The following is a 25,557-nucleotide window of genomic DNA, read 5'->3' as shown; positions in this document are numbered from 1 at the left end:
TTCAATGTGCCCTCGATTATGAACTGTATGATATTAATTTGGGGGTGAATGGGGGGTTCAAAATGGAAAAGGGCCATACATATTTTTTTTTAGCTCAGGGGTATGTCTTGTATTTTTAATTTGGGTTTTGGGGAGGGTCTGTTGTTTTTCTCTACCAAGTTCATTTTTCCTTGACATTTCTCAACATGGATGATATTATATGACAAAATTTTTAAGCATACATTTATTTGCAGAAATGGTCTTGGCTTCACACTTTCAATACTCCCTCTCTCCCACAATCCCTCTGTGTTTTCAGACGTGCCCCTTGATCTTCCCCATGCTTGCAGCATCCCTCCATCTACCCCCAGCTGTAAGCCGGCTGTGTCCTGGAGCAGCCAGTCAGGGCAGCATTGAGGTGCTGACTGCATGCTGCCCTGTGCCATATGTGTCAACCATTACAATGCAGAGATGCCTTCTCTTTTTAAAGTGGGCGATGACTAATGAATCCATGTGCATCCGTCTCAAAGGTCTTCATTATCCCCAATTTATCAAGAGCCAGAAAGTCAAACAGGCACCTTTGAACACCACGCCTTTGCACTTTCTTCCTGTGCCTCTTTAAACGAAGGTGCCTCACAGACTTGCCCTTTCGGCATCCCTGTCCAAACAAAACAAAACCCTTCTTTTTTTTTTTTTTTTTTTGCAGTTTCGGTTCCCACTGAAGTTTATGTTTCTGGCTTTTGTCGTGTTTGCTCTTTTAACTTTCTTCTACCCCTGGTCAACAGTGCACGAGAGTCCGCAGCACACTCTGAGAGATGGTCAGAGGTTACAAAGCATATGCCAAGTGTCCTCACATTTCAAGATGAGAAATCGTGACACAGCATTCTTTTGTCATTTGCTAAACAATGTGTCTGTTTGAGATCTGCTTCTTTTGCACAAGTACTTCGGTAGTTATGGCAGCTGAATGGAGTGAAACATTTTGCAAAAAGAGCTCCCTTGTTCTATCAGTGTCTGTCGAGAGCTATTGATTTTTTGCCAAATACACTGGGGGGGGATGGAAAGATGACCAAATTGAGAGTGCCTGGGAATTTGGCCTGGACACTCTTCTGTCTTACAAGCACTCTGAGATCTTTAATTTAAATGAGTCAGGACTGTATATTCACATCTTATCCAAATGACAGCCCCTCCAACAGCACAGTGTCCCCATCACTGTGCAGAGAGTAACACCTCTCTATCACCAGCTCCAGTAACAACCTGTTACTGCTTGGAGGCATTCAGTCCTAGTTATGACCAGGCACTGCCCTCCAGAAGATTACAAGACATGTCATTGTTTTTTTTTTAAATCAGTAATCTTCACATTATACATAAGCATGATTGCACAATTTCAAGAGATGAAACTGTTTATCCTAGTTGTTTTAATCAAGTCTATGATGAAGTCAGCATAACTCTGTACTGCTCAGTGATACTTCCTCCAGTAATTCACATTCTCCTCAATGTATGTATTAGTTTGCTTTACATTATGTAATATCTTTGACTTATTATTTATTATTTATCTTGTTTATATGATCTCAGTGTTTCCCTGAGTTTAATCAATAAGGTTTCCTGGCCAGTCCCCTGTGAAGGAGATGTAAAGGTGAGATACACGTGAGGCCAGGGGAATGAAATAGGGGCGCACTTTAAAAAGTGGAAGTGGGTGGGGGAGTGGGTCACTTGAGGGGGGAGGTGCAGGGGAACCCCCTGTTTAAAGGTCTTCATTGAATCAGAAGCCTTATCACTTGGAAGGAAAGACTGCACCTCCGCAGACACAGGGCCGACATGAGATGCTCCCTTTTTATCAGCGCATTTTTTTTCAAAGCTCCGCTTTTTTTCCCTCAGTGCGCTTGTCAAGGCCCATATCAATAATAGATGGGAGAGCATCTCTCTGGCAGGCTCCACGCCCGCGGGCTGCTTTTGCATTTTCCAGAGAATTTGTCAGCAATCGGCTAGCACATGGACACGGAACGTTGCTCATTAATTTTCATCGCCAATCCGCAAGCTGGCTCTTAAATAATGTATTGATCCATGGACCCGCTCCTAATTCCCCTGTTATCGGGGCAGGCGGAGTGGACGTGGCAGGGGCTGATGGATGAAGGGATCGGGACAGCTGTGACAGACATGGTCCCAGCACAGAGCAGGGAGGTGACCTCTGGGGGGTATGCGGAGGGGAGCTCGGAGTTTAATGATGATTTAAAGCAGTTGTAGGCAGTCTACCTCTCAGAGGTGGGGATGACAGAGGGGAGAATGAAGTCACTGATGATTGTTCATTGTGTGACTGGTCCTCTTTGTTTTCCAAAGAGTGTCTCCCCCCGTAAACAGATTTGTTCATTGGGTTCATTTAGCCCTCTTTCTGCTTTAAACTCGTGATCTGTTGTGTTATTTTGTGTTCTGAGGACAATACACCCAAAGACCAAATAACTGGACTGCAGTATAGCATAGTGGTAAGGAGCAGGGCTTGTAACTGAAAGCTGCTGGATTGATTCCCCACTGTGGTACTGCCGCCATACATTTGGGCAAAGTGCTTAACCCACAATTGCCTCAGTCTATGTAAAAACTGTAACCTGTATAAATTGCTCTGGATAAGAGCGTCTGCTAAATGGCTGTAATGTAATGTAAATGTGATGTAACTGTAATATAGACCTTGGGGCCTCATTTCTGGAAGACCATAGATATGACTTCAAAGTAAAATGCATCCCTCAGTAAGGATTAATCTGTCTGTAGGTATGGGAATCTGTGGAAATGGAAATCAAGTGGGTGCAACAGCCAAAAGGATACGTTGCCTGTGATGACCTGTCTGTTCTCGTCACATGTAGTTTCCATCTGCTGTCGTTTTTTATTTCCAAATTGAAAAAACAGCAGCTTGCCAGTGTTGTTCTGATAGATGGAGTGCTCTCGTTCCTGTTTGCTGTGTTCCTACATTTCTGTCTCTCTGGCAGCATGTGAGGGATAATGCAGACACCTTGTTTCGTCAAAGTGTCCCAAGCCATGTCTATCAGGAGGAGAGAGGGCCCGGACTGCAGGTAGGCCAGGTTTGCATTAGTAATGGCCTGTCAGCTTATGTCTTCTCCAGGCAGTCAGAGTGATTAGGCCAACCTTGTTCTGCGCTGTGACAGTCTGCACCACACATGAAATCAGCTAAAGAAAAAAGGCAGTGCTTGCACTTACATACCTCTGATATTCTTCGTGAATTCATAAAGGCATCGACCTCACTATCTCTCACTCTCTCTCTCTCTCGCACTCTTTCACTTGCTGGAGGGATATTTTATTGGGGGATGCTAAGGTGTGTGTATATGTATGTGTGACGACTGAATGAAGGACAGAAAAAAGACAACAGTCCTAAAGCCCATATTCTTTACAGGGAAGCATCGTTAGGCAAACATTCATATCAGCTAAGCCCAGAGGAAGTTAAGGAATCAATCTCAGGCAAAAAGGGCAGAGTATTCATAACTTAGCTGTTAGTTAGTTGTGGCTCATGCTTTGCTTGCTTGTTTGTTCTGCCATTTTACCAAGTATAGCTGCTCCTGCTAAGGTCAGCTCTTTCACATTTTTCAGTGTGAGCTTCTCCCAGGGGGGCGGAGGAGTAACACAGTGGGAGTCTGCATGAAGAAACTGCTCCACATGCCCACATAGACTTTCTCTGAGTACACGGACTTCTAACAGACCGAAGGCATGCTATCAAGGTTAGTTGGTTTTTCTAAATTGTCCTGCGTTCATGTGTAGCCTGTGCGTGTGTCACTGTATCATTCCCAAAAATGTCTATTTCTTCTATTTCTATTGTCGCTTTGTTCGTGTATATTCATGCTTTGCTCGGCCTGTTGCAAAGCAGGTGTCCAAACTTTACAGCAAAAGTCATTGAGATGCACGCTCACTTCCTCTGCAGTCTTCATGTCTCACAAGGCTGTCCCCCATATGCTCAAACGACCTGCATGCATTCAAAAGAGGACCTCTGATTCTGGTCCAGACTGAAAACACACACACACACAAAGTTAAAACCTCCAGATGACCTGTGCCCAATAATCCACCATGATCTAAATCTACCCCTATTCTGTTTGGAGTGCAATAGCATTTGAGGGCAGGCACATTTCTCAAGATAGCCCAAATTAATTCTTGTTAAAATGACAGTTCTAACACATGAATAAAAATTGATTAGTCTGTGTCCTGTAGGAATGTTCGTATGTAGATGAGGTGATAAGGGAAAGTCACAGCAGAGCCCAAAAGCTCTTAAGAAACTCAACTAAATATTGCTTCCCAAATCCTGTAAAAAGTGTGTATGTTTGGGAGATTTTGAGTATTATCTACAGATCTGAGAGCAGTCTGAAACAAAATCACTCGCAGATGACACCCATGAACTGAAACATCAACATCCAGACAAAAATGTTTTGATGTGTCAAATTTCCCTTCTCTTTGACCATTTTGTTCATTTTTGATTCTCTATTTCTCTAAATGTCTTGCTTTATTGGAGAGACTCAAAAAACTTATTCTAGGGGACAAGCTGAGGTGGTTTATTACATTTATTGTTATGGTATAATAAAGAGTCCCAGCGCCATAATAAAGGCAGTTTGGAGCACTGAAAGCCAATGGTAATTAAAACAGATGGTCTCTGTGATTATAGAATATTTATCCTGGCTCTCTGACACAAGTAGACCACAGACCACCATCCTGAGCAGATCGCCGTGGGCTTGAGCTGATCTGCTAATGAGTGAGTTTCTAATTACCCTATATAACCAGGCACAAAAACACAGGTAGACCTGACCGGAATATCGCGTGCCCATTATAGGAATTAGCATCTTATGCTGCCGTTTGCTGGAGCACAGCAATACATGTGGGGTTTTTTGTTTTAAAAACAGAAGAAGAAGCATTAGTTGGTATTATCCATGGAGCCAGAATATCTTTTGTCACAAGGGGAGGGAAGAGATGACAATCAATAGACATTAAATGAATTTAATGATTTAAGAAGTGGAGGGCTCTAGGAGGAACGGCATCTGCCACTCCGGGAGTGACCCTGGGTGTTCCATTCAGCCAGCTCTCAGTGGCAGCACTGTATAAAGGGGACTCTTGAATGGGTGACATTTCCATTGAAAGTGAGAGGAGAGTGAACCGCCACCGTCCGCTGTGCTGATCCATTCACCTATTGACAGTGTGGAGAGCCCATGGCTTCAATAGCACAGCGAGGGGAGGCAGGAGGGAGATGGAGGGGCCACCTGGTCGACCCTGCCCGTCTGCTCATGCCTTCCTTTCAAGGTGCAGCCCCCTCCGCCCCACACGCCGCGTGGCCGAGCCCCAGGCAAAATGTCACACGGATCTTAATTTAAACTTGGCTCCGGCACAGTGGCGCAGGCCGAATGCAGCCCCCGGCTTTTGAAAGTGCAGAGGAGAAAGGGGAACCCCCGCCGCGAAGGCGGCAGGGACATGCCTCCTCAGAGCCGGGCCCACAAAAGTCAGGGCAGGCTACCTGCGGAGCCCCTGAAACCAGCACTGCACTCTCTGCCTTTCAGCCTTAGCACAATGCAAGAAAAATATACATTTTGTGTGTCAGTGCATGAATGTGTGCATGCGTTTGTGTGAGCATGCAAGCATGCAAGTGTGAGTCTGTGTTTGAACAAGTGTGTGCACGCACGTGTGTATTGGTGTAGGTGTGTGTACAACTGTAGGAGTGTGTGCGTGTGCATGTACAAGTGTTTTGCCCACCAAATTTATCCTCCTCAGCCTTAGTCATACAGTATGCATTGACAGGTTGCATTGAGTTGAGTCTTGACCTTGTCATACAATATTGAGCAGGCCCCCGCCTCACCTCCTTGTCCTCCCTGCTCCCTCCTTCTCTTGTCCTCTGAATGCTCTGACTCGGGTCAAACCTTCTGGGTGATATCTGCACTGTTTGTCTTAATTCCAGGGTGAAAAATGCAGCTGAAGTTCAGCAGTCAATGCGTGTCATCACAGAGGGCAGGAGACAGAAGGCTCCCCTCCCAATGTCACTTTTTTAACATTTATTCAATCGTTTAAGCTCCTATGATCCATCCCTCCCCCTCTGCCTCAGATCAGCCATGGACAAAGAGTCCTGAATCCATTCCAAGGTTATCACCATCTTAAACTGTGTTTAAGCTTTCAGCCGCACTCCCACAATCAGGCAGATCAAAGGACACCCTCTGCTCCCTTTGATGTCTCTGTATAAAACCTGTTCACTTACACACCTCCCTCCTGTATAAAACCTGTTCACTTTCCACACCTCACTCCTGTATAAAACCTGTTCACTTACATACATTACTCCTGTGTAACTGTTCACTTACACACATTATTCCTGTATAACACTGTTCACTTACACACATTATTCCTGTATAACACTGTTCACTTCCACACCTGTCTCCTGTATAAAACGTGTTCACTTCCACACCTGTCTCCTGTATAAAACGTGTTCACTTACAGACATCATTCCTGTATAAACCCCTTTCACTTCTAAGTTCTCTCCTGCATAACCATGTTTACTTATACATATTATTCTTGTATAACACTGTTCACTTACACCCTTTCCTCCTATATAAACCCCTGCCAGCCCATTATGGGGCATAACCCTATTTGTCAATGATAACCTGGGAAAAGCAGAAAGCAATGGAATGATTCATTAGTGAATTTTACAAGAGGGGAGAACTGTAGAAAGCCTTTGTGCAGAGTCAATATTCACTCTTCATCTTCTTCATTTAAGTTTCCCTTACTTAAATGAACTTCTCAGAACAGCAGCTTCATGTTTGATGAATCCCAATACTCTTGGTTTTGTGAAAATAGTTGAGTTTTATAATCTGTTTCCTTAATGAGATATGTGCAGGGAAGTTGAGTTCCCTTACTCAACTCTGATTGATTAATCTAACCGCAATGCATGAGAAGTGGAGTGTATTCATAATGTTTTGCTGTTAGTACGTTGTAAGGTGTCTTGGCTAAATGCCAGAGGGACATGGATTCAGTTCCTGATAAGACAATAGCGTGATGCATGTGAGCTAGATCCTGTAACAATTTTCGCATTGTTTCAATCAAGTACCCACTTCTGTAAAAGGTTTACTAAATAATCTATTCTCCTCCTTTTCTGTCAGTCTTACCACAGAACACAGTTGTCCATATCCTCTAACTATCTGCCACTCAAACTGTTCAATGGCACCTTCACAATACCAGCTATAGGGAAATTTATATTAAAATATCTAAATGCATTTAATTAAGAGCTGGAAAAATGCTAATTTCCCTCTTTGCCACAGTTGTGACTGGTGGGATGAAATGGGAACAAGACTTGATTAACTTAAACCCTAAAAGCACAATGGTCTCTATGTGTTCTGCTTTTTAATTAAGTGCATAGGAAATACTTTTTTTTTTTTTACTTTTACAGTACGTTTCTGGCTGTCTACATCAAACAGAGGGTGTAGACTTTGATTGGGTTACCACCAGGACTCTGATAAAGTTCAGGACATGGTCAGTAGAAGTACCTTGTGTGTTCATGTCATACATAATGTTGTCAAGTAGCAGTAGACATACGTAGCTGCAATTCACATGTGTTACAAGTTCGAAAAGTCAATTTCTTTTTTGCAGTGAGTTGAACAGTTGGATTTGCTTTTTGGGAAATTGAACTGGTGTAAGACCAGCATTAAGCCTTAATGCTTACGCAACCTACCTTTTCCACTATGGTTACATTGTGAATGAAGGTTTTTCCGCTTTTATTCATAACTCTGTTGTACACTAAAAATATGCATGTATATAAATGGCAGGGCTAATGGGATATTAATGCAATCAGCTTCATTTGTAATAACCCCAACATGCTAAGAGTTTGTCATGTAAACTTTAAATTGAAATGAGAGACTTCATATTGATGCTGTATTGGGTTATGTACAGACCTGTCCCACAGTGGTAAATGTGTTTGGGTTGTTCTCCATTAGGTGGTGTTTTGAATTCAGCCTTTCTGAATTTAATGAAAATGTCAGCAAATCAAATTTGGGAACCTAATCCATTTAGGAGGAACAGGTGAACAAAGCTGACCCCTTTTGGGTCTTTGCCATACCTTTAAATGTTCATATTTTTCCCCTGCAAGGGGAGATTTATATCATATTTAAACTCAGGAACAGAGCTATTAAATCATCTTAAGTTTATTTTTTTATTATTATTTGTTTGCTTCCTTGATGCCATTAACCAGAGCAAACTGCGTAGCCTGCTTGGCTATATCCATTCATACAGCTGCATTTTTACTGATTCAATTCAGGTTAAGCACCTCTCTAAAGGTTACAACAGCAATGTCCCACCTGGGACTGGAACCTGCAGTTCATTTCCCTTAACCACTTGCTGCTACAGTTCTACTAAAATATTCAACATCTAAAAATTGGGGTCCTTTCTTGACCTTTGGGCCCATTATCTCAGAGCATGTGACATTGTTTTTTCATCTTTCATACTGTACCTTGTAGCCTACCATAAAAATGCCTGCGCTTCTTGTGAATTCTGTGTCCCGTGTGCTCTAAGCTGAAGCACAGCATGAATAAAGAGGCATGTGAATCCTGCAAATGAGGAAATGACTTGATATTCTGCAGTGGCTGTGAGGATCTAAAAACCAGACACAGAATCTTAAAGTCAGGATTCACAGAGTCAGAAGGGTGTACAGTCAGAGTCAGAAGGGTGTACATTTACACATATTCACTGAAGAATATTGCAAAACTATTCCTGCCTCTGACTCGATTGAACTCAAATGTAAAATACCGTTAGTCCTTAGTGATATTGACTTGTTTTTGCCTATATGTCAGTCAAAAATCTGGACACACCTACTTATACAAGGGTTTTTCTTTATTTTTGCTATTTTCCACATTTAATAATAATTGGAAATACATCAAAACTATGAAATAACACAATAACACAAAATGGAATTATGCAGTGACCAACAAGTGTTAAACAAATCAAAACCATCTTTCATTTCTGATTCTTCAAAGTAGGCAAAAATTAAATTTAAAATTAAATTCATACATAGGAATCGACTTCATTATTCATATTTGTCTAACAAATTTGAAGCATTTAAGCATTTCTCTAATTTCTTTCTTTAGAGCAGCGTTTCCCAAACCTCTCCTGGAGGACCCCTTGTCCTGCATGTTTTAGATCTCTCGCTGCTCCAACACAGCTGATTCAAATGATCAACTCGTTATGAACTCCTGAAGCTGCTTAATAACAAATGGATCATTTCAATCAGCTGTGTTGGAGCAGGGAGAGATCTAAAACATGCAGGACAAGGGGTCCTCCAGGAGAGGTTTGGGAAACGCTGCTTTAGAGTCTTTAGATCAAATGGTCTTTGAATGCGTTTCCCATTATCTTAATCAGGTGTGTCTAGACTTTTGACTATTACTGTATGTCACATGATTATCTCAGCCAGCACTTTGGTTAACGTAGTAGCAGCAGCCATAAAAAGCCTGCTGAGAGACAGATGTTACACATGTCCCTCGATAGAAGGATACTAGAATTCAAATGTATCACTCACAGGCAAATATTTGTGGGAGTTTTGTGAATCAAAATAGATGAAGTCAATTGGAAAATATTGCATATGCAATGAAATTTTTGTGTTTGTTCAATTAACATGTTACAAGTATCCCAAATTATTTTGTTCTATGGCCACGTTCGTATCTGATATACAGCATCTTAGCGGAAAGCTCTTGATCTCCATCTAGTGGACAATCCCTTCGGGCCATTACCTTGGTGGAATAATCCAATATAGCGTGCAAATACTGTCGTGCAAATTATAGAATGTTGGAAATCTTGATTATTTGACATTGGCATTTTACATTTTTTAAAGCATTTTGCACTCATGTTAAGATTATTTTGTACGACAGGCTAACTGTTTTATTTGATACCTGTCCTTGTTTGCCTAATTTTTCTAAGAAAAATGTGTGGGAAAACAACATAAACCGTCAAAGACGATGTACCTGGACAAAACAAGAGGTCCATAAAAGAAACTAATGTTTCTGACGACTTGCTGAACTGGACGAGTGATTATGGCCAAGCTTTAGCACAGAAAGCGGGTTACCACTGCCGAAAGGTCAGACTTCCTTGACGTGGAAGCAGACGGACGCATTTAGCCACGGTGACTTTACAGGCATTCTAGGCAACCTCGTTACACTGCAATAAATGAGGGGCGTGACAGCTGAACACAACTCATAAAAGCTCTGTGGGGATGATTAGTTAAGTTTAGAGAAACGAACAGCTGGCTGGGAAGCGGCCTCGGGTTCCAGCCGATCACAGGGCTCCGCGGCGATTGATCCATCTCATTACGGTGTGTTTTTCAAAGTCAGCCTGCACCGCACCAAGCGCGACGAGGCGCGTTTGAAGTCGTCGCAAGTCTTCAAACCTGCACATGAAACAGAGGCCTGTATCTGATGTGCCCATTACGCCGAGACTGGGGAGGAAACAAACAACCTCGTAGCGATGAATAGGATAATTATCTCAGATTTTGGCCATCTCAGATGGCATTTAATTGAGGCTGGAAAATACACCATTACCTACAAAACACTGCACGTTAAAATGCCAACTGTTAAAGATTTAGAAATACCGTGTATCAAATTTCTGACAATATTGGAACACGTGTCGGGAAAACGGGAAAGGGTAAACACATTGTCGCACTCAAGGTGAAATCTTAGCCTCCGTTCATCTGGACTGAGAGACAGTGTAATTTGTTTGTTTTAAAGGAATTTTACTTATCTTACAGTTGTTATTATTATTATTATTATTATTATTATTATTATCTTTGGATTCTTTTGATCAGAATCTGGGGAAGAGATAGCGTTATTGTGCTCTACCATGCAGGGCCATGAGTTTGTACACCCCTCCAGCTGTTACCGTGTTTGACGAGGTCACAGGATCGATAGCACTTTGGAGCTTTCACAGTAAGCCGGCCGCCCGTGCTCCTCCGGCTGAGCCAGAGAGCTGCCCTTTTTGTCTTTTACCTCCCCCACTTTTCCGCCAGCTTCCTGCTGTCCTTGTCTCTGCTGGCTGTCAGTCAAAGCTAACTCCTGTTTTAGGACCTTGGGCTCATGGATGTGACTGCTTCTCTCGGAACCTCCAAAAATCCTGTAGGGGGCGCACTTTCTTCTGCACCAGATTACCGGTATAAATAAATGCCTCGGTCCTGCAAAAGGAACACTGCACTATAAATGGTGGTCTTGGATGAAACTTCAAACAACAGTTTTTGAGCTGCTCTGGGCACGAAATATTGGGCCGTCCCCACACAGAACAAAACTACATGATTATTCCTTGCCTTCTCACCTGACATGATTTTTTTATGCTAAGAAAGGTACGCTTTCAAATAAGGGTATAACAAAACTGGATAAATATTAGAAGTGATATATGTGAATGTGTTCAATGTGCTGTATGTCATATGTGGTTTTTGTATTGCACAATGGTCATTGTCATTTTGAATTAGAAAGCCAGTTTGCAAATCCATGTGCATACTTACAGTTTTACTCATTTGTTCTTGTAGAATGATACCTTAACCAATAGACCACAAGTGGTCTAAATTATGGTACCACTTTTAGCCTCCTTTTATCTTGGTCTTGAGCTTTTATTTATTCCAACATTAATGTATGCTAGGTTGGTTATTGCTTAAGCTCACAGCTGCATACTAACTTAAAGATAAACCAATGCAGCTCCACAACTGATGATTCATTATAAATACTCAGATTCCCTGCTGGAGCCTAGCCATGTACTGTATGATGCCATATGATGTCATGGGGGAGATGTAGAGGTATTCTTATGTCTGATTTGATTGAAACTATGGAACTGAAAGATTTACTTCTGCCCATTGTGACAACTTAAATTCTAAGGAAAACTTCAGCTTAACGATTTATACTTACTAAAAGTGATTTATGATAAAAAAAAATACTTCACGACTGTGAAAAGTAAAATGAAAAAAGGTATGCTTTGTTCCACATTAATATCCAAATTAACATTTATGAGTCTGCAAAATAGTAATTGTTTTTTCAGGAAAATTCAGTTATCACACATTTTATCGCACATTATGTCCAATCAACACACATATGTCATTAATTTTAGCAACAAGATTAATACTGTATGTATCAGGTATACACTTAGACTACAGTGTTCAATGCATAAAGCTGCATTTACACAAAATATATTTTTGGATGTGGATCATAATGTTTGTAAATGGTAAGTTATGTTAATGCCATACATGCATTCTGGGAACTGTGTTAAATTCCCCCGTCTTCTCCTTTGGTACACAAAACAATGGTACCCATTTGAGGTAGCGTGAATTTGATTTGAATGTGATCAGAAGTAATTTGGTCGGGAGCCAGAGACCATAATCCTATGAGTTGTTTGTTTCAATTTGAATTCGATGTGGGTATTAAATGAATTTACACATTTGTAAACTAACCACAGACTCAATTATAATCCACTACTTTAGATTCAGATGTAGGCCTTGTGTGGCACAGACATGTTGACTTCAAGGTATTTCTAGTTGTCAACCACAAGATGTCAGTATTGATGTGATAGTTAATGCTTTAGAGGCAAGTCTGTTTCACATTCATGTGAGGTATGTCTAATGAAAGAATTTGGTAGAATGGCTGAATGTAAGTATTCATTACTGACATTTTCACCTTTCTGAAGAATAACGTTAAGTCCTTTTAATTAACACCCATGTGAATAAAAGTATTACTTCAGTGCCATGTTTCTTACAAGGCGTTTTCTATTCTTTCATGACTAACAAGGAGTCAGCCTTAACTTTCAATAACCTTTAAGTGTTTCACCACATCATGCAAACCTCTTAAGTGTAAATAGTTTTAATATCACAAGGAATTCCCTCAGCACAGTTTAATTTATGTTCTTGCCCTGAAACTGTCTCTGTCATCACCTTAGAAATGATAGATACGTTTAGCAGACATGAAACAACACCTGAACATAAGTCAGAAAGCACTGAGGAAAACAGAATGCAATTTAAATGAGTAATTCTGAAGAAATTAAGCAATGAAAATATTTATCAGTATTGACATTTGTTGCAACACAGATGCATGTCTCACATGGGCACAGGAAGCGCCTTCAATGTCTCACACAAAGGTGCCCTGTTCCTGCTCTGACAGGCCTGCTGCCACAGCTGCCATTGTTCCTGGGGATGTCTCACCCTGTAATTTCACCATTGCCCCAGGATATGCATTCCCCGTCTGAGGAGACAGACCTGTTTTCTGTAGGAAGGAGCCATTCAAGCACCGACATCCAAGGTCACGTCACTGTAATGGGCAGGGTTCTACCTCCCAGGCACGGAGAAGAGAGGAGCAAGTTAATGCAGTCTGTATAGTGTTTCCGTTTAACAAGTTTAGCACTGTTTACTTATTTTGCCAATGTTATTATCCAGAGTTACATGAAATGCATATCACAGTTGCAACAACAGCAACAATAATCCAGGTATGGAGTAGTGGCAATTATAGTGACTTAGTGACTTGCCATCCAAAAAACTATAACAGCAAAAAAAAAAAAAAAAACAACAACAATTATCCTTAAGATCAATATAATTACACCCTGCTAAAATGAATGCAGAGCCCAACAATTATCTATAAAATAAGGAAAAAGGTGATATACACATTATATTATTAAAAATCATTCATATTTGAATTCCTTCACAAGTTTAACATTTTGTTTACATTTTCAGTTGTTACACTGGGAAAGATTACAATTGACAACAACAAGAGACAATTTCATGATCATGTACAATTCAGTATTAGATCAAACAAAATGCAGAAAGTTACCTGAAACCCACATCTTATTATGAGATTTCAAAATCCATAATATCATCCACTGTCACAAAGTTTGTTTTATCCCTTCAAAACTGACACATTTATGGGTGCATGTATATGTGTGTACAAATATTCACAAAGCAGAACACTCAAAACTCAAAATTCAGCAGAATAGTGTGACACAGCATTGGTATCCTAAATGATCCATCCTCCATTTACACATAATATGAGGAAAACCTGCATCTGGTCACTGAAATCTTAAACTGATTTTATCCAGAATGACCCAAAAATTTGACATGATGTGCTGTTGTCCTGAGCTGATGCAATGGTTTTATAAGAAGCAGTGGAGCCTCTGCAGCCCTTCTGATTCTGAGCAGGAAGCCAGAACCAGCTGATTGAATCATCTGAGAGTCAATGAGTCGGAATGGCAGAAATGTTGTGGATTGGAAAAGTGTCTAAATCAACATTAAAGAACTTTAAAAAGCTCTTACTTTAATTCTCCTCCCAACTTCCTCTGTTGGGTTCACTTTTATCAGGACATTTCCAATCTGGTCTAATCTGGTCCAATCTGCTAATCTGGTCATTTGAGTTGAGATATTTGTCAAGGTGGAATATGTCTGCCTTCATATTTTGCAAGAATTGTTAAATTCTAAGGTGAAACATCACTGCTTTGAAATGATTCCTGACCCCCTGTTTGCCATTAGGTTTAATTAGGCTGAAATCAGAAAAAAGGAACTATTGGATACTTATGAGGTGTGCAAGGACTTCAGATGGGAAAGATCTCATCCCTCGATTCCAGCTGTCTATCTGAACAGCTCAATAAATGTGGCCATAAATTCTGTGCCTCTTCCTGTGCCACTGATTTTCATACAGGACACACAATAAAATGAAGTGCTCAGTATATACTCTTAATTACTTTAGTTATGCTAGAACCAGAGCAAATACTTGAAATCAACCATTGACATTACAATATATGACTTTGTCTCTCCTTTACATTACTCATATACATTGTAGCCTCAGTGTACATGTGCTTAAATGAAAACATGTGATTACACAGGATAGCACCCTCACTGCTCAAAGTTGATGTTTCACGTGTAAAAGGACACACAGGGCACAGCTGTCCCCGAGACATGTAGGCCTACCATACCTTGCAATCATTGTGTGTGTGTTGCGCTCAGAGAGTCGTGTTTAGCCTTGCATGTCAACCCTTTTCTGTGTCACCAACGCCCAGCAGCCAAGTGGAGTTTGCAATGTTGCCAAGTGATGAGGTCATTTTTATGACACATACTGTCCCCCTCTGGTCACGGCTGCAGGCCAACCTTAACTCAAATAATTCCAGCCACCATCAGCTCAATTATTCATAGTGTCCTCTCCTTCTTTTAATCATATAGGACAACAGCAGTATGTGTTGCAAGTTACATCACATATTAAGGGTGCAAACCACTTTTTACTGATGGAAATGAATATGTGTTTGCATTGATGCTGTCTTTATGGCGAGTGCTTACAGTGCCTGTTACGGACAGTAGCCTGTGACACAAAATATTCCATTAAATTTTGTTTTAGCCTATACATTATCCAGAATGGACCATCGAGAGTTCCTGAAATGCCGTTACATAACTAGAATTCAAACGGTACAGAACGGCACTTTTGCTCAAAGGCGGATGCACAGACATTCACAGCCGTTTTAAGTTTAGTGTCCGTTCTAACCTGTATAGGCAGTGTTTTAAAGATGATGCGATATCTCAAAACTTTACTTTTCCCTACAACAGCTCTGGGAAAAAGGAGCTTTCCCTGTACAGCTAAAGACACTCTACCAGGCTCACATCTCGAAACCACTCGGAATTCACATGTTTGCTAAAAGCGAAACTACCAATTTTGGTAACAAATACGGAAAATTGCCGAGTCAGAAAAATGCCTAAGCGTCCATTTATTTGTGGAGTAAAGTATTTTTCTTAATTTGCATTTCATGACGGGTTGTAAATAAATAAGGACACTACACTAAAGACTCCGTGTGTGTGTGCTGTGAGGGTGGGAAGTTTCACAGTCGTTCCAGCGCTGACGCCATGTTTCGCTGTAATCAAGACGAGTAAACCAAGGTCACAACTCTCTCCAGGAGAGGGAGCACTCCCAGAGGTTTCATTGCATCCGTATATATACGATATATATGGCCAGTGGTTGTTGCTGCCCTGCCAACACATGTGTATGTCACACTGAGGGCAATCTGATTTATTGTTTGATATGAAATTTGGTCTGCTTTTCAACACAAAATGCCGCTGTTTGTTCCGATTATTCCTTATGTATTTTGCAATATTACCGTCTCATATGGGAAATCTAAATCATGGTCCTCGTTATTCTGTGTACTGTTGTTTTTTTCTTATTGTTATTATCATCTGCGGACATTCATTTTGGCTTCCCATTTCAATTTCCATCATAAATTAACAACTTCAAGGGCTGCCTCCCCAAAATTGCAAGATTCGCGCTCCATATGCTTAAGTGATCGCTCAGGACCCTGGAAATATTAAATGCACAAAATATGTCGCCGGAAGGCATTTTAAATAGAAAAGCATTGCCAAACCCTTCCCTTGACAGGTCTCATTCCAGTCAGGAGGGGGCGCTGTTTTGCGTTATCTACACAGGCACAGGTCAGAAGCTGCTGTGGCCTCATTGAACATTGGGACTTGGAAGCTGAATTACCGATAACTAGCTAGCTAAGGCTAGCTATAATGTTCATGAGAGAATAAACGGCTTTTATATCTTTGTCGAAATTACCACGTTCTCATTGACTAAGAATGTGGGAGTGAGCGACGACGAATCAAACAAGGGGAAACAGGCAATCGCGGGGGTTTTCTTGTTTTACGAGTCCGTCTCTGCCTTGGAAATGTCGGGGAAGATCGAGAGTAAGCAAGGTAAGTCGACCGGCTTCTGCAGGGGTGGCTGTGTCGGTAGCGGTGACAGGCCAGTCTGGGGATTCAGTAGGCCCCGCTTGTGATATGAATCTGCTTTCTAACTGTAAGGGAGCGTTTACAAGTAGCTTGCATCTATCAACTTTAGATATTTTAGCGTTTAAATCGCGCCCTTTTAAGTGCAAAAATGGCCCTGTTATGTTCCGAACTGAGCCCCATGGCGCGTTAGAGTCAGTGAGTTAGCCAGGCAGTTAGCCTGCAGCTAACGAGTTGATACTTGTATTTTGCAGGAATGATTGCTATTCGTCTGTAGGATGGTCTGTGCCAGGTTGGTGAATGTCAGCTAGCCCTCTAGTCAGAGAGAGCCATTTTTCTGTCCTTTCAAAGTATGGCTCAGCTTCTTGCCTCTTTTTGGCTAATTCGCTAGGTAGCTGTGTTTCAGTTATAGTCGGTATTTTGTTTGCTAGCCCGTTAGCTAATTATAATGGCAATTTTTAGGTTGGCTAGTCTAGACGAGGTAGACGCATATCTAGATGGATAGCAAGACTAAACTAGACTGTTATAGTCTGTCCACATTTAGTTAGCTAATCTAGCTATCTGTTTTCCTGGCTACCTTGGTGGCTAGTTGGCAACTTGATTTTCAGCCATTAGACGTTTTCACCTTATCTAGTCCAGCTAGCCAGCAAACTAGCTAATCTCAGAGTGAATTGCATGCCTTATTGGCCGGACATCTTAAACCAACTGCTCCTTCATGAATTATACCGTTGGCTGGCTATCTAAATTGCTACCCATTTAAGACAGAGAAGTGAATATAAACTGGGCACCTTACCTAATCTTGTTTGATTGTTGGTTTGTATTTTTAGCTGGCAAAATAACTAACGTTAGTTAGCCAGGCATCAGTTCATTCATGCTTATTGGGAAGCAAGTTAGCTAGCTGGTTAACTTGTTAACTTGACAGTGTTTGTTGACGTCAGTTGCTGGCTGGGTAGTTAGCTGCTCTGGCTAGCTCTGTTAGTATTTGTCCAAGTAGAGTAGCTAGTTGGCGCATGTTCACTATGTTTGGAGATCTGGTTAGCTCATCCGGGTGGGCTAGGGCTAGCAATAGTGCCGTAACCTGATTAGGTGCTCTCACTCGTCCTTTATTTCTGTTGTATATGTGAATACGTAGCCAGCTAGCTCTTGATTTAAACTCGCCTGGGTAGTTGATCACTATTGGAAGCGGCACTGCAGCCTTGTTGCTCTGATGGACCGCTAGCCAACAATGAACATCGCCTACATCGCTTATTTACTAGCTAAATAATATTTACCACTTGGACATTAATAAAGGATTTCATAGAGGAGATCAAAAAGTAGCATCGCACTTCTGTTGTGCGTTGAGACGAATGCTCTTATTGCTCACTGCGTAGGTTCACATCAATGCAAAATTGCAGCTGGTCTGTCAGGCGGATGTCTGAAACCCCATGTCACCACTTGCAAGCGGTTGTCTTTAACGTGGGCTGAATTTTCATAAACGGATCTTTTTGGTGGTAATGAGAGGGACCTAAAGCGTCATTTTAAATGTTAGGTTTCTGGAAATATAGGGAACCGTTTTTAAGGTCGGTGGGAGAAAATAGCACCGTTGGCTATATGTATGAGAAGAGGGAACTGAGAGGAAAAGAGACATTTCCTCTATTTCGTTTCGTGGGCAGGAGAATATTTTGTGTGTTCAGTACTTTTGAGTTTCCGCTAGCGTTTCCTCGGAAAATAAATAACATTGTCCAGCTTGCAGCACACTGGCCGTGTCGATGCTGCTGTTGAATATACGCGATTGCAGGTACATGTTGCGTAGTCATTGTGTCGATGTTGTTCTTGGTTGTTCACACTGCTACCTTTAATTTAGCTGTGTCTAGCTAGTTAGCTAAAAAGCTGCTTTTTAAAGGTAATGATGCTAGCCTAGAGTACGTCTCCTTACGCTCCAGTCGGAAGTTGCCCGCAAGTGCTGATCCAGAACTAGCTTTACTGTTTATCTTATAATGGTTAAGTTTTGCATTGTGGTTGGGGAATTTCTTTCCCTGCTCAGCACTTACAGGCAAGCTCTGCTTCGACCTTCTCCTTACAGCGTCTTATGTGCCAGCAAAGCCTGTGCTTCTATCTTCACATAAGAATGGCATCACGTGTTTGTCACCTGTGCAAATGATGTGCGCCACCCCCAGTGTAGTGACTGCGAGTTACAGGGAAGAAACAGAAGGTAGCCCACTGCTGTCTGAAGGAAACTCGAGCCACTCCAGTACTCCACCCCCCAGCTGTCTCACCATTCCCCTTGCCCTGGGAGTCCCACAGCCTGTGAGGCCTTGAGTAACATCTGCAGTCTGAATGCTTTTTTTGGCTGTTGAGTAGCTCTGTCAAACAGAGGTGACAATGGCTTACCTGTGGTTAATGCTGCATGTCATCATCACCTTATAGTGTTACAGGTGAGTCCCTGTCTCCCAAGACTGTATCAAAGGTTATATGTTGACATCTTGATGTCTGTTTTGGATGAAAATGTCTAGTCCAGGCATGATAGATGTGACCTCCAATGTGTTTTTCCTCCTCATTAAGAAGATATTAAACTATTTCACTTGGGTGGCTGAACAGCAGCAGGAAGCCCAGGCATCATGTATGTGGTTCTCCTGGCCCTTGTGCGGTATCATATCAGAGGAATGTGATGAATCTGGATTCAGGGCCACTTACTTCTCAAGTTTGTGCCTCACAGCTAAACGCTCTGCAGGGATTAAGGGAAGAGTTTGACAGGGCTCAGATGGACACTTGTATTTCCATAAACCATATCCCTTTGCAAAGCATCTGGCCCCCTATTTTTAAAGCTGTTGAAATAGATTTTGCCTACTGTTTGAAAATAAAAAACTTTATAGCACCTGTTCACTTTTGTGTTTTTTTGACAGATCTGATGTGTATGCATCATATATATATATATATGCAGTCAATCAAGATCAACTAGAGTTGAATGCTGTGTGAAAAAAAGCACATTTTTGAGACTTTGTAGGGTGAGAGCCTTTATTTGTCTCTGTATAAAGATCCCCCTGGTTGCTTAACAAGGAGGTTTGAATTAATTGCTCATCTATGCAAAATCCTTTGGCTTTATTGATTCCTGCCACTGCTGTGGTTGTTTTGCTTCCAGCACAGTTGACTGTCTGGGCACCAGGCTGGTGTTGAATTGAATAAATGCTGTGGTGTCACTGCCAGAGCCCGCATTGACCGGGCAGTGGAGCCGGGATTAGACCCCTTTGTCCAGGCTGCATCAGGTAGTTATTACCGCTTTTCCATTTCCAAAAGCTGAAGGCCTGCCAAGGTCATCGCCGTCATGCAGCGTAGAAATTCATTCCTGACAGGTCTGACAATGCTGGATGGAGTGCTGAGATTGGATGGATGTTCGGCTGTCGCCCGATCCCACAGGCACCCCAGGGTCGTAAATCACAGTGCTCTTAGTGCTCAGCAGGATCTGTTTACAGAAGCCTGTGTGTTTGCTGGGTCACCTGTTGGCCTGCTGTAGTGTCCCGCTGCCACATGCACACATTGATCCTGCAACAGCCCCCTTTCGGGTAGTTGTAGTTTCTATTGTTGGTCCAAGATGTGCAAAATGACCTGGAGCAAGAGGCCGGCCGAGCTGCCCTGGGTTTCACGGGAAGTCTCGGCAACAAGGCAGAATGGATGATGGCTGTCTGCGTTATGTCATGGGTGCACCTCAGACCCAGCCTCCTGAATGCAGCCCCAAGGAGGGAGCCTCGGACTAGCAGCGGAGTCACCAACTGCCTCCTGCATGGAAGGCTGAGTCACAAATGCACCGCAGGTGGTCCCTGGAGAAAAGCCCCTACCAAGCATTCCTCATTCCTCCTTGTTCCTCCTAGCTGGGTGGGCCATGTCAGGTCCCAGGCTGGATGTGTCCAGACATGAGGGGCTGCAAATGAGGAACTTTTTTAGCGAGAATGGATGGATCTCTCTGTGCTGGAGCCATCAGACAGGGAGAGACTATCCTCTCTTCCACGGGGAGAGAGACCATTTGCCTTTGAGTCCCGTATATACAGATAGCTTGACTTTCTATTGCACTGAGGCCATTCGTCCCAGGCTTTTGTACAGGTAGAGGTAGGCCTACCTTTCAGTTACTAAATACAGACTGTATAAATGTTTAAACAATCTACTGCTTCAGCCATTTATATTTTCCCTCAGACTTTGTCTGCTCAAAATCTGAAATGTGAATTTATGCTTGCCTGAATTTGCTTCCAACTTTTGCCCCCTACTTTTGCTCTTCAGTATCTTAGGTTTTCAGAGCCAACAAGCTGCAGCTCTAGGATTCTAGCGTTTGCCCAGGCCTCTCAGACCTTTCACAAAATGTAAAGAACAGCTGTGGCAGAGACGACACATGCTGAAGATGCACCAAACGCTTGAGAATCCAGATTTACTCCTTCAGTACTGCTGCTGCAGGGGACAGCAGCCATAATGCATAGCAGTTTAAAATGAATGTATCATCACTAGAAAGCATTTTTTAAATTGAATTCAGACACTGAATTTAAATGCAAAAAAAGCTTTTGTTGTTTCTGTGATTGGTCTAAGCTACGGATTTAGCACAGCTGTTATTGAAGTACACTTGAATTTGGTTAGGTGAGTATGAACTGGAATGGTTTTTATTAATTCTGATGTTGCTTTTGTAATTGTGTTATACATTTCTACATTTCTGTTTGCTAAGTGTCACAGCTGAAAAATTGTGTGGCTATTTTAACAGTTTAAACAGTAAATATGTTTTGGAGTTAAACAATAATAAAAGTGTTAAAAGTAATACCTGAAAAATAGGTTATTATTGATGTTTATTAGGTTGGTGAACTTAATCATTGAATCATTAACTATTTCTTGAGTTTCTTTCACGTCTGAACAAATGACTGAACAGTAAAATGTGAGGGATATTCACAAATATCTGGATAGTTGGTTAACTGTCAGTAGTTGTCCAACCTGCAATACTGTTTAGCAGTATAACAAATAACACAACATTTTAAAAATAAAAAGCATATTTAAATATAATATTTCTCATTTCATTTCAGCTAATAGTGCAAGGATTCATTAGTGTATGAAAACACATTAGGAGAAGAAGGAGAGTAAGCTAACAGGTTTGTTAGCAATGTAGGCCCTGTTTTTGTTTTGCTAGCCCAGACAGTGTTGCTGCCACTAGCTAGCCTACAGCTCTGTAAGCCAGATCTCTCTGTGGGGACAGAGCCGAGCAGAGTCGTGCACCTGTGCCAGTCAGTGGGTTGACCGCTCCCCTCTGCGAAAGGCTGCCTTCAGTTTATTTGCATCAAATTACATTTTCTAATCGGATACGAGAGACAGGTCATATTACCAGTTATTTTTGGGAGGAATCTGCTTTAGATCAGAGGGGGTGGTGTTACTTGTATGGGGAGCATGTACTTGGTGGTTGGTGGTTGTGGGGGCTAGAGGCAGGATAGAGCTGCGTGTTAAAATTAAAATTGACCTCAGAGCTAATAGTGCTGCGTATTTGTTGTTTTTAGCTAGTCGCGGTGTGGTATAGCTTGACAGCGATCTTAAATTGTCAATAGTGGGAACTGAAAATGCTAATTGCTTGCTTTGCTTACTTCTTCTGGTGGGCCTTCAGCAATGTATTTTCAGTGTCATGCTATTTTAATAAGGAAACTGTAGCTTGTGATCTTAAAGCAAACACTCATTTCTGCTTAATAAAAATCTACGCTGTGACCAGCCACAACTGATGCTGTTAGTCATCAGCTGCTTCTTGGAGCACATAAGACGACCATTCTTGCTGGTTTCAGAGTCCCTGTGTTCATCCCTGGGAGGCAGTGTGGGGGTGTGGCTGCCACCCCTGTCAGCGTGTGATTTGAGGGGCATAGTGCACCCATAAATGTCTCCCATCTATTGCGTGTGCTTCTTCCACAGCAGGTACTGTAATTAAGTGGTTGATCACTGAGTCGACCATGTCTTCACGGAGCATGCAAGCTACACGTATCTCTGTGCAGCACGTTTGTGGACGCCGAACTGTTTCGTGACCATAAGGTGCTTGGCACTCCACGGCTTCCTAATTTCTACGAGACAGTAGCCACACACACATATTGTGTTGGACAAGCGTGCACGTTGTGGTGCCATGCAATTTCATAGCTCCCTCCATCACTGTTAGTGACACATTGAAACTTTCTTGGGACCCTGCGTCCACAAATTCTTCCATTATAACTCTTTCTGTCCAAGCCTGGCGACACACTTTAGTTCAGTGTCTAAGGATGTTTTGATATGGTATAAATGGCAAATTGCAGCATGAATGCAGTATCTACATGTCCTACTTCCTTGCGTTGTTGTCCACAACTGTTGAGGATATTGTACTGAACAGTTTAAACTATTGTTAGCTATAAGCTATCGTAAAAGCCCCAAGAAAACAGCATAAGAATGCAAAAGTGAGCATCTTCCAAATAAGATAACCAGCCAGAAAATTCACCTCTGTCCTTTACAGGGCTTATTCTGATCACCGTGTGTACAATCATGTTACCAGTGTTCATACTTAATGGTGCATTTCAGCAGCTTATTTAGAATGTGACTGCAACTATGACTGCAGGGTAAGGAGTATTATCCTGAATACTGTGTGAATATGAACATAGCTAGTGCCTCACACTGGTGACCAGCAGTACTACACGTGTCAGAAGTTGAGTGATATGTTTTGGGTATGAAGTGATGACACTCTCCCTCCAGCGACTCCAGGCAGTGGCCTGGCACTTTTGCTGTCCTGTGCTGTGCTGCGCTATGCTCGTGCTCTGTTTCCTGTGCTGCTGGCAGAGAGGATGCTGGAGGCACGGGCTGTGGGCATGGTAGAGAGAGGAGCTGTGCGTTACATAGGCATGCTGCCCTTGTTGACACTGACGTCACCCACCGCTTACCCGGTTCCTTATCAGCATGGCTGCTGTGTCCTGTTGACACGGCAGGCTCATCCGGGGGTGCTTGTCACCAAACGCCTCCTCCGTGGTCTGTGCTGTCACCTGGTAGAGAGCTGTAAAAGGAGGTTCCTTTTCTTGGGGGGTGGGGGTGGGGGTGGGGGTGAGGGCTTGGGGGAGTACATGGGCTGAGCCCTTGTGTTGGCTCTCCCCAGCAGGCCCATCCTGCAGGACACAGGGAGTGGCCCAGCAGAAAGGAACGTGGTGCTTGTGGTGTCCCAAAATTGAACAAAACCAGGAAGCAAATCCGGCTTCCCAGGGCTTCCCCTGCATGGTGAGAAAATTAACTGCAAGGAGTGGGGAAGGGCGTGCACCGAGGGCTGGCCGCCAGTCTGCAGAGGTGACCTGGGCCCACGAGGAAGCCGGCCGCTACCTGGAATGCCGGGGGAGAGTGTCTTGGCTGAGTTTCCAGCCGCTGCCGGGAATTCTGGGATAGCCGCCTGCCCAAGGACAGGGAGAGACATGGACAGCAAGAGCTGTGCTCTGACCAAGAGTTAGAACAGAAAACAAGAGATGGTGGAAGAGAGGAATGTGATAGCCAAGCGAAGGGGGAAGAGGAAGAGGGAGAGAGTGCAAATCAATGACTTGGCCCTGAGACTCGGGACACCAAGAGGAAGAGGGGGACAAGAGAAAAGATACAGATTCAGACACACTCTTTCGGTTAGGGGTGGAAAAAAAAGACGAAACAAGTTAGAAACTAAACATGGTAGGAATTGAAATGAAAGCTCATTTCAATGATTAACCAACCATCCACTGGAATATAGAGGGGCCGGTCCTCAGATATTGAAATAAATGACATCAATGTGTCATGTGTTGGAAATATTGTGGAAAGAATAGGATGGAAAAAATGGATGAGTCACCCTGTGACATCATAGCTTTTTCCAATGACTCTGATGGCTGGAATGGAGTGCTCAGTATGTGAGCCCATATCAGCCTGTGCAAACTGCAGCACAATGATCAGTCGGTAAAATGCAATAATTATTCATTGATCTCACTGGTCTGCCTGCTGCTTAGTTTACACTGACTCCTTTGACTTGGTCAGATACAGAGAGAAAAAGGAAAGTTCTACTTACTGGCTTATCTCTACAGTTGACAGAAGTGTCTGACCACGTTTCTTTGGAAAGCCAAACGTGTAGGAATACAACTGTACATTGAACTCAAGGAATACAATAATGAGTGTGATCACTAGTATTTCTGGAGAGGTATAAAATGAATCTAGCTTCTTGCATTTCTACATGCTCAATTTTAGCGAGTCTGTTTTCTTCTCTGACTTGTTTGCTTTGGTTTGTTTCCCTTGTGTAGTCTTTTGGCCTAACTTTAAGTCCATGTTCATGACTTGTTTGCAGAAAGTAGGCTAAACCCTAACTATCTCTCATAAGGTGGTCAGTGAAGTGGCTGAGTGGGTGGGATGGTTGCTGCTTCTCTGGAAATGGGCAGAAGGTACAGGGGCCTTTTGGGTATGCTAAACCTTAAATCCTTTTCGACTATGGTTAGCATCACAGGCCTCTCCCACGGCCCACTGAAGTACAGGCTAGGGGAAGTTGCACTCACTACTTCTGCAGTAGCGTTTCTATTTTTCTCCTTCTGTGGTTCAGAGAAAAAAAAACTGTCAATTTGAAGTTGCTGGTGTCTGATCCAGGGCGTTCAGGAGACTCCAGTGCAAACTCCAGTGCACATGAGCTAAAACATCTTGTAAGTCTGCCGTTGAAACTGGTGCAGATTGAGTGTTGTTATCCCTCCTTTTACTGTTTGTTGGCTTTTTTTTTTTTACTAGCCTGTTTTATGTTTGTTTGAAACCTTTTGCCGATGCAAACCAAGATTATTCTTTCAGTGTATTCTTTTCAGATTTCAACCGCTGTTTTCTAAACCACCCCTGGAGGGTAGACGTCCATACCACATTTACTAGAACTTGTTGAAAGTGTGAAGACA

The 25,557-nt window shown here is 42.4% G+C and overlaps 1 protein-coding gene across 1 annotated transcript in view; it reads left to right on the top strand.

The window, feature by feature from the left end:
* Positions 1-16,418: 16,418 nt before the first annotated feature.
* rapgef1b (Rap guanine nucleotide exchange factor (GEF) 1b) overlaps positions 16,419-25,557 on the top strand; it is a 76,852-nt gene continuing 67,713 nt past the window's right edge. Inside the window, 1 exon segment of the mRNA XM_036528193.1 lies at positions 16,419-16,660. Within this exon segment, the coding sequence (XP_036384086.1) occupies positions 16,633-16,660 (28 nt within the window). The 5' untranslated portion in view covers positions 16,419-16,632.

The sequence above is a fragment of the Megalops cyprinoides genome, chromosome 5 (genome assembly GCF_013368585.1).
Source record: "Megalops cyprinoides isolate fMegCyp1 chromosome 5, fMegCyp1.pri, whole genome shotgun sequence".
Taxonomy (NCBI): domain Eukaryota; kingdom Metazoa; phylum Chordata; class Actinopteri; order Elopiformes; family Megalopidae; genus Megalops; species Megalops cyprinoides.
The sequence above is the reverse complement of the archived record's forward strand: the minus strand, read 5'-3'. Positions and strand labels throughout refer to the sequence as shown.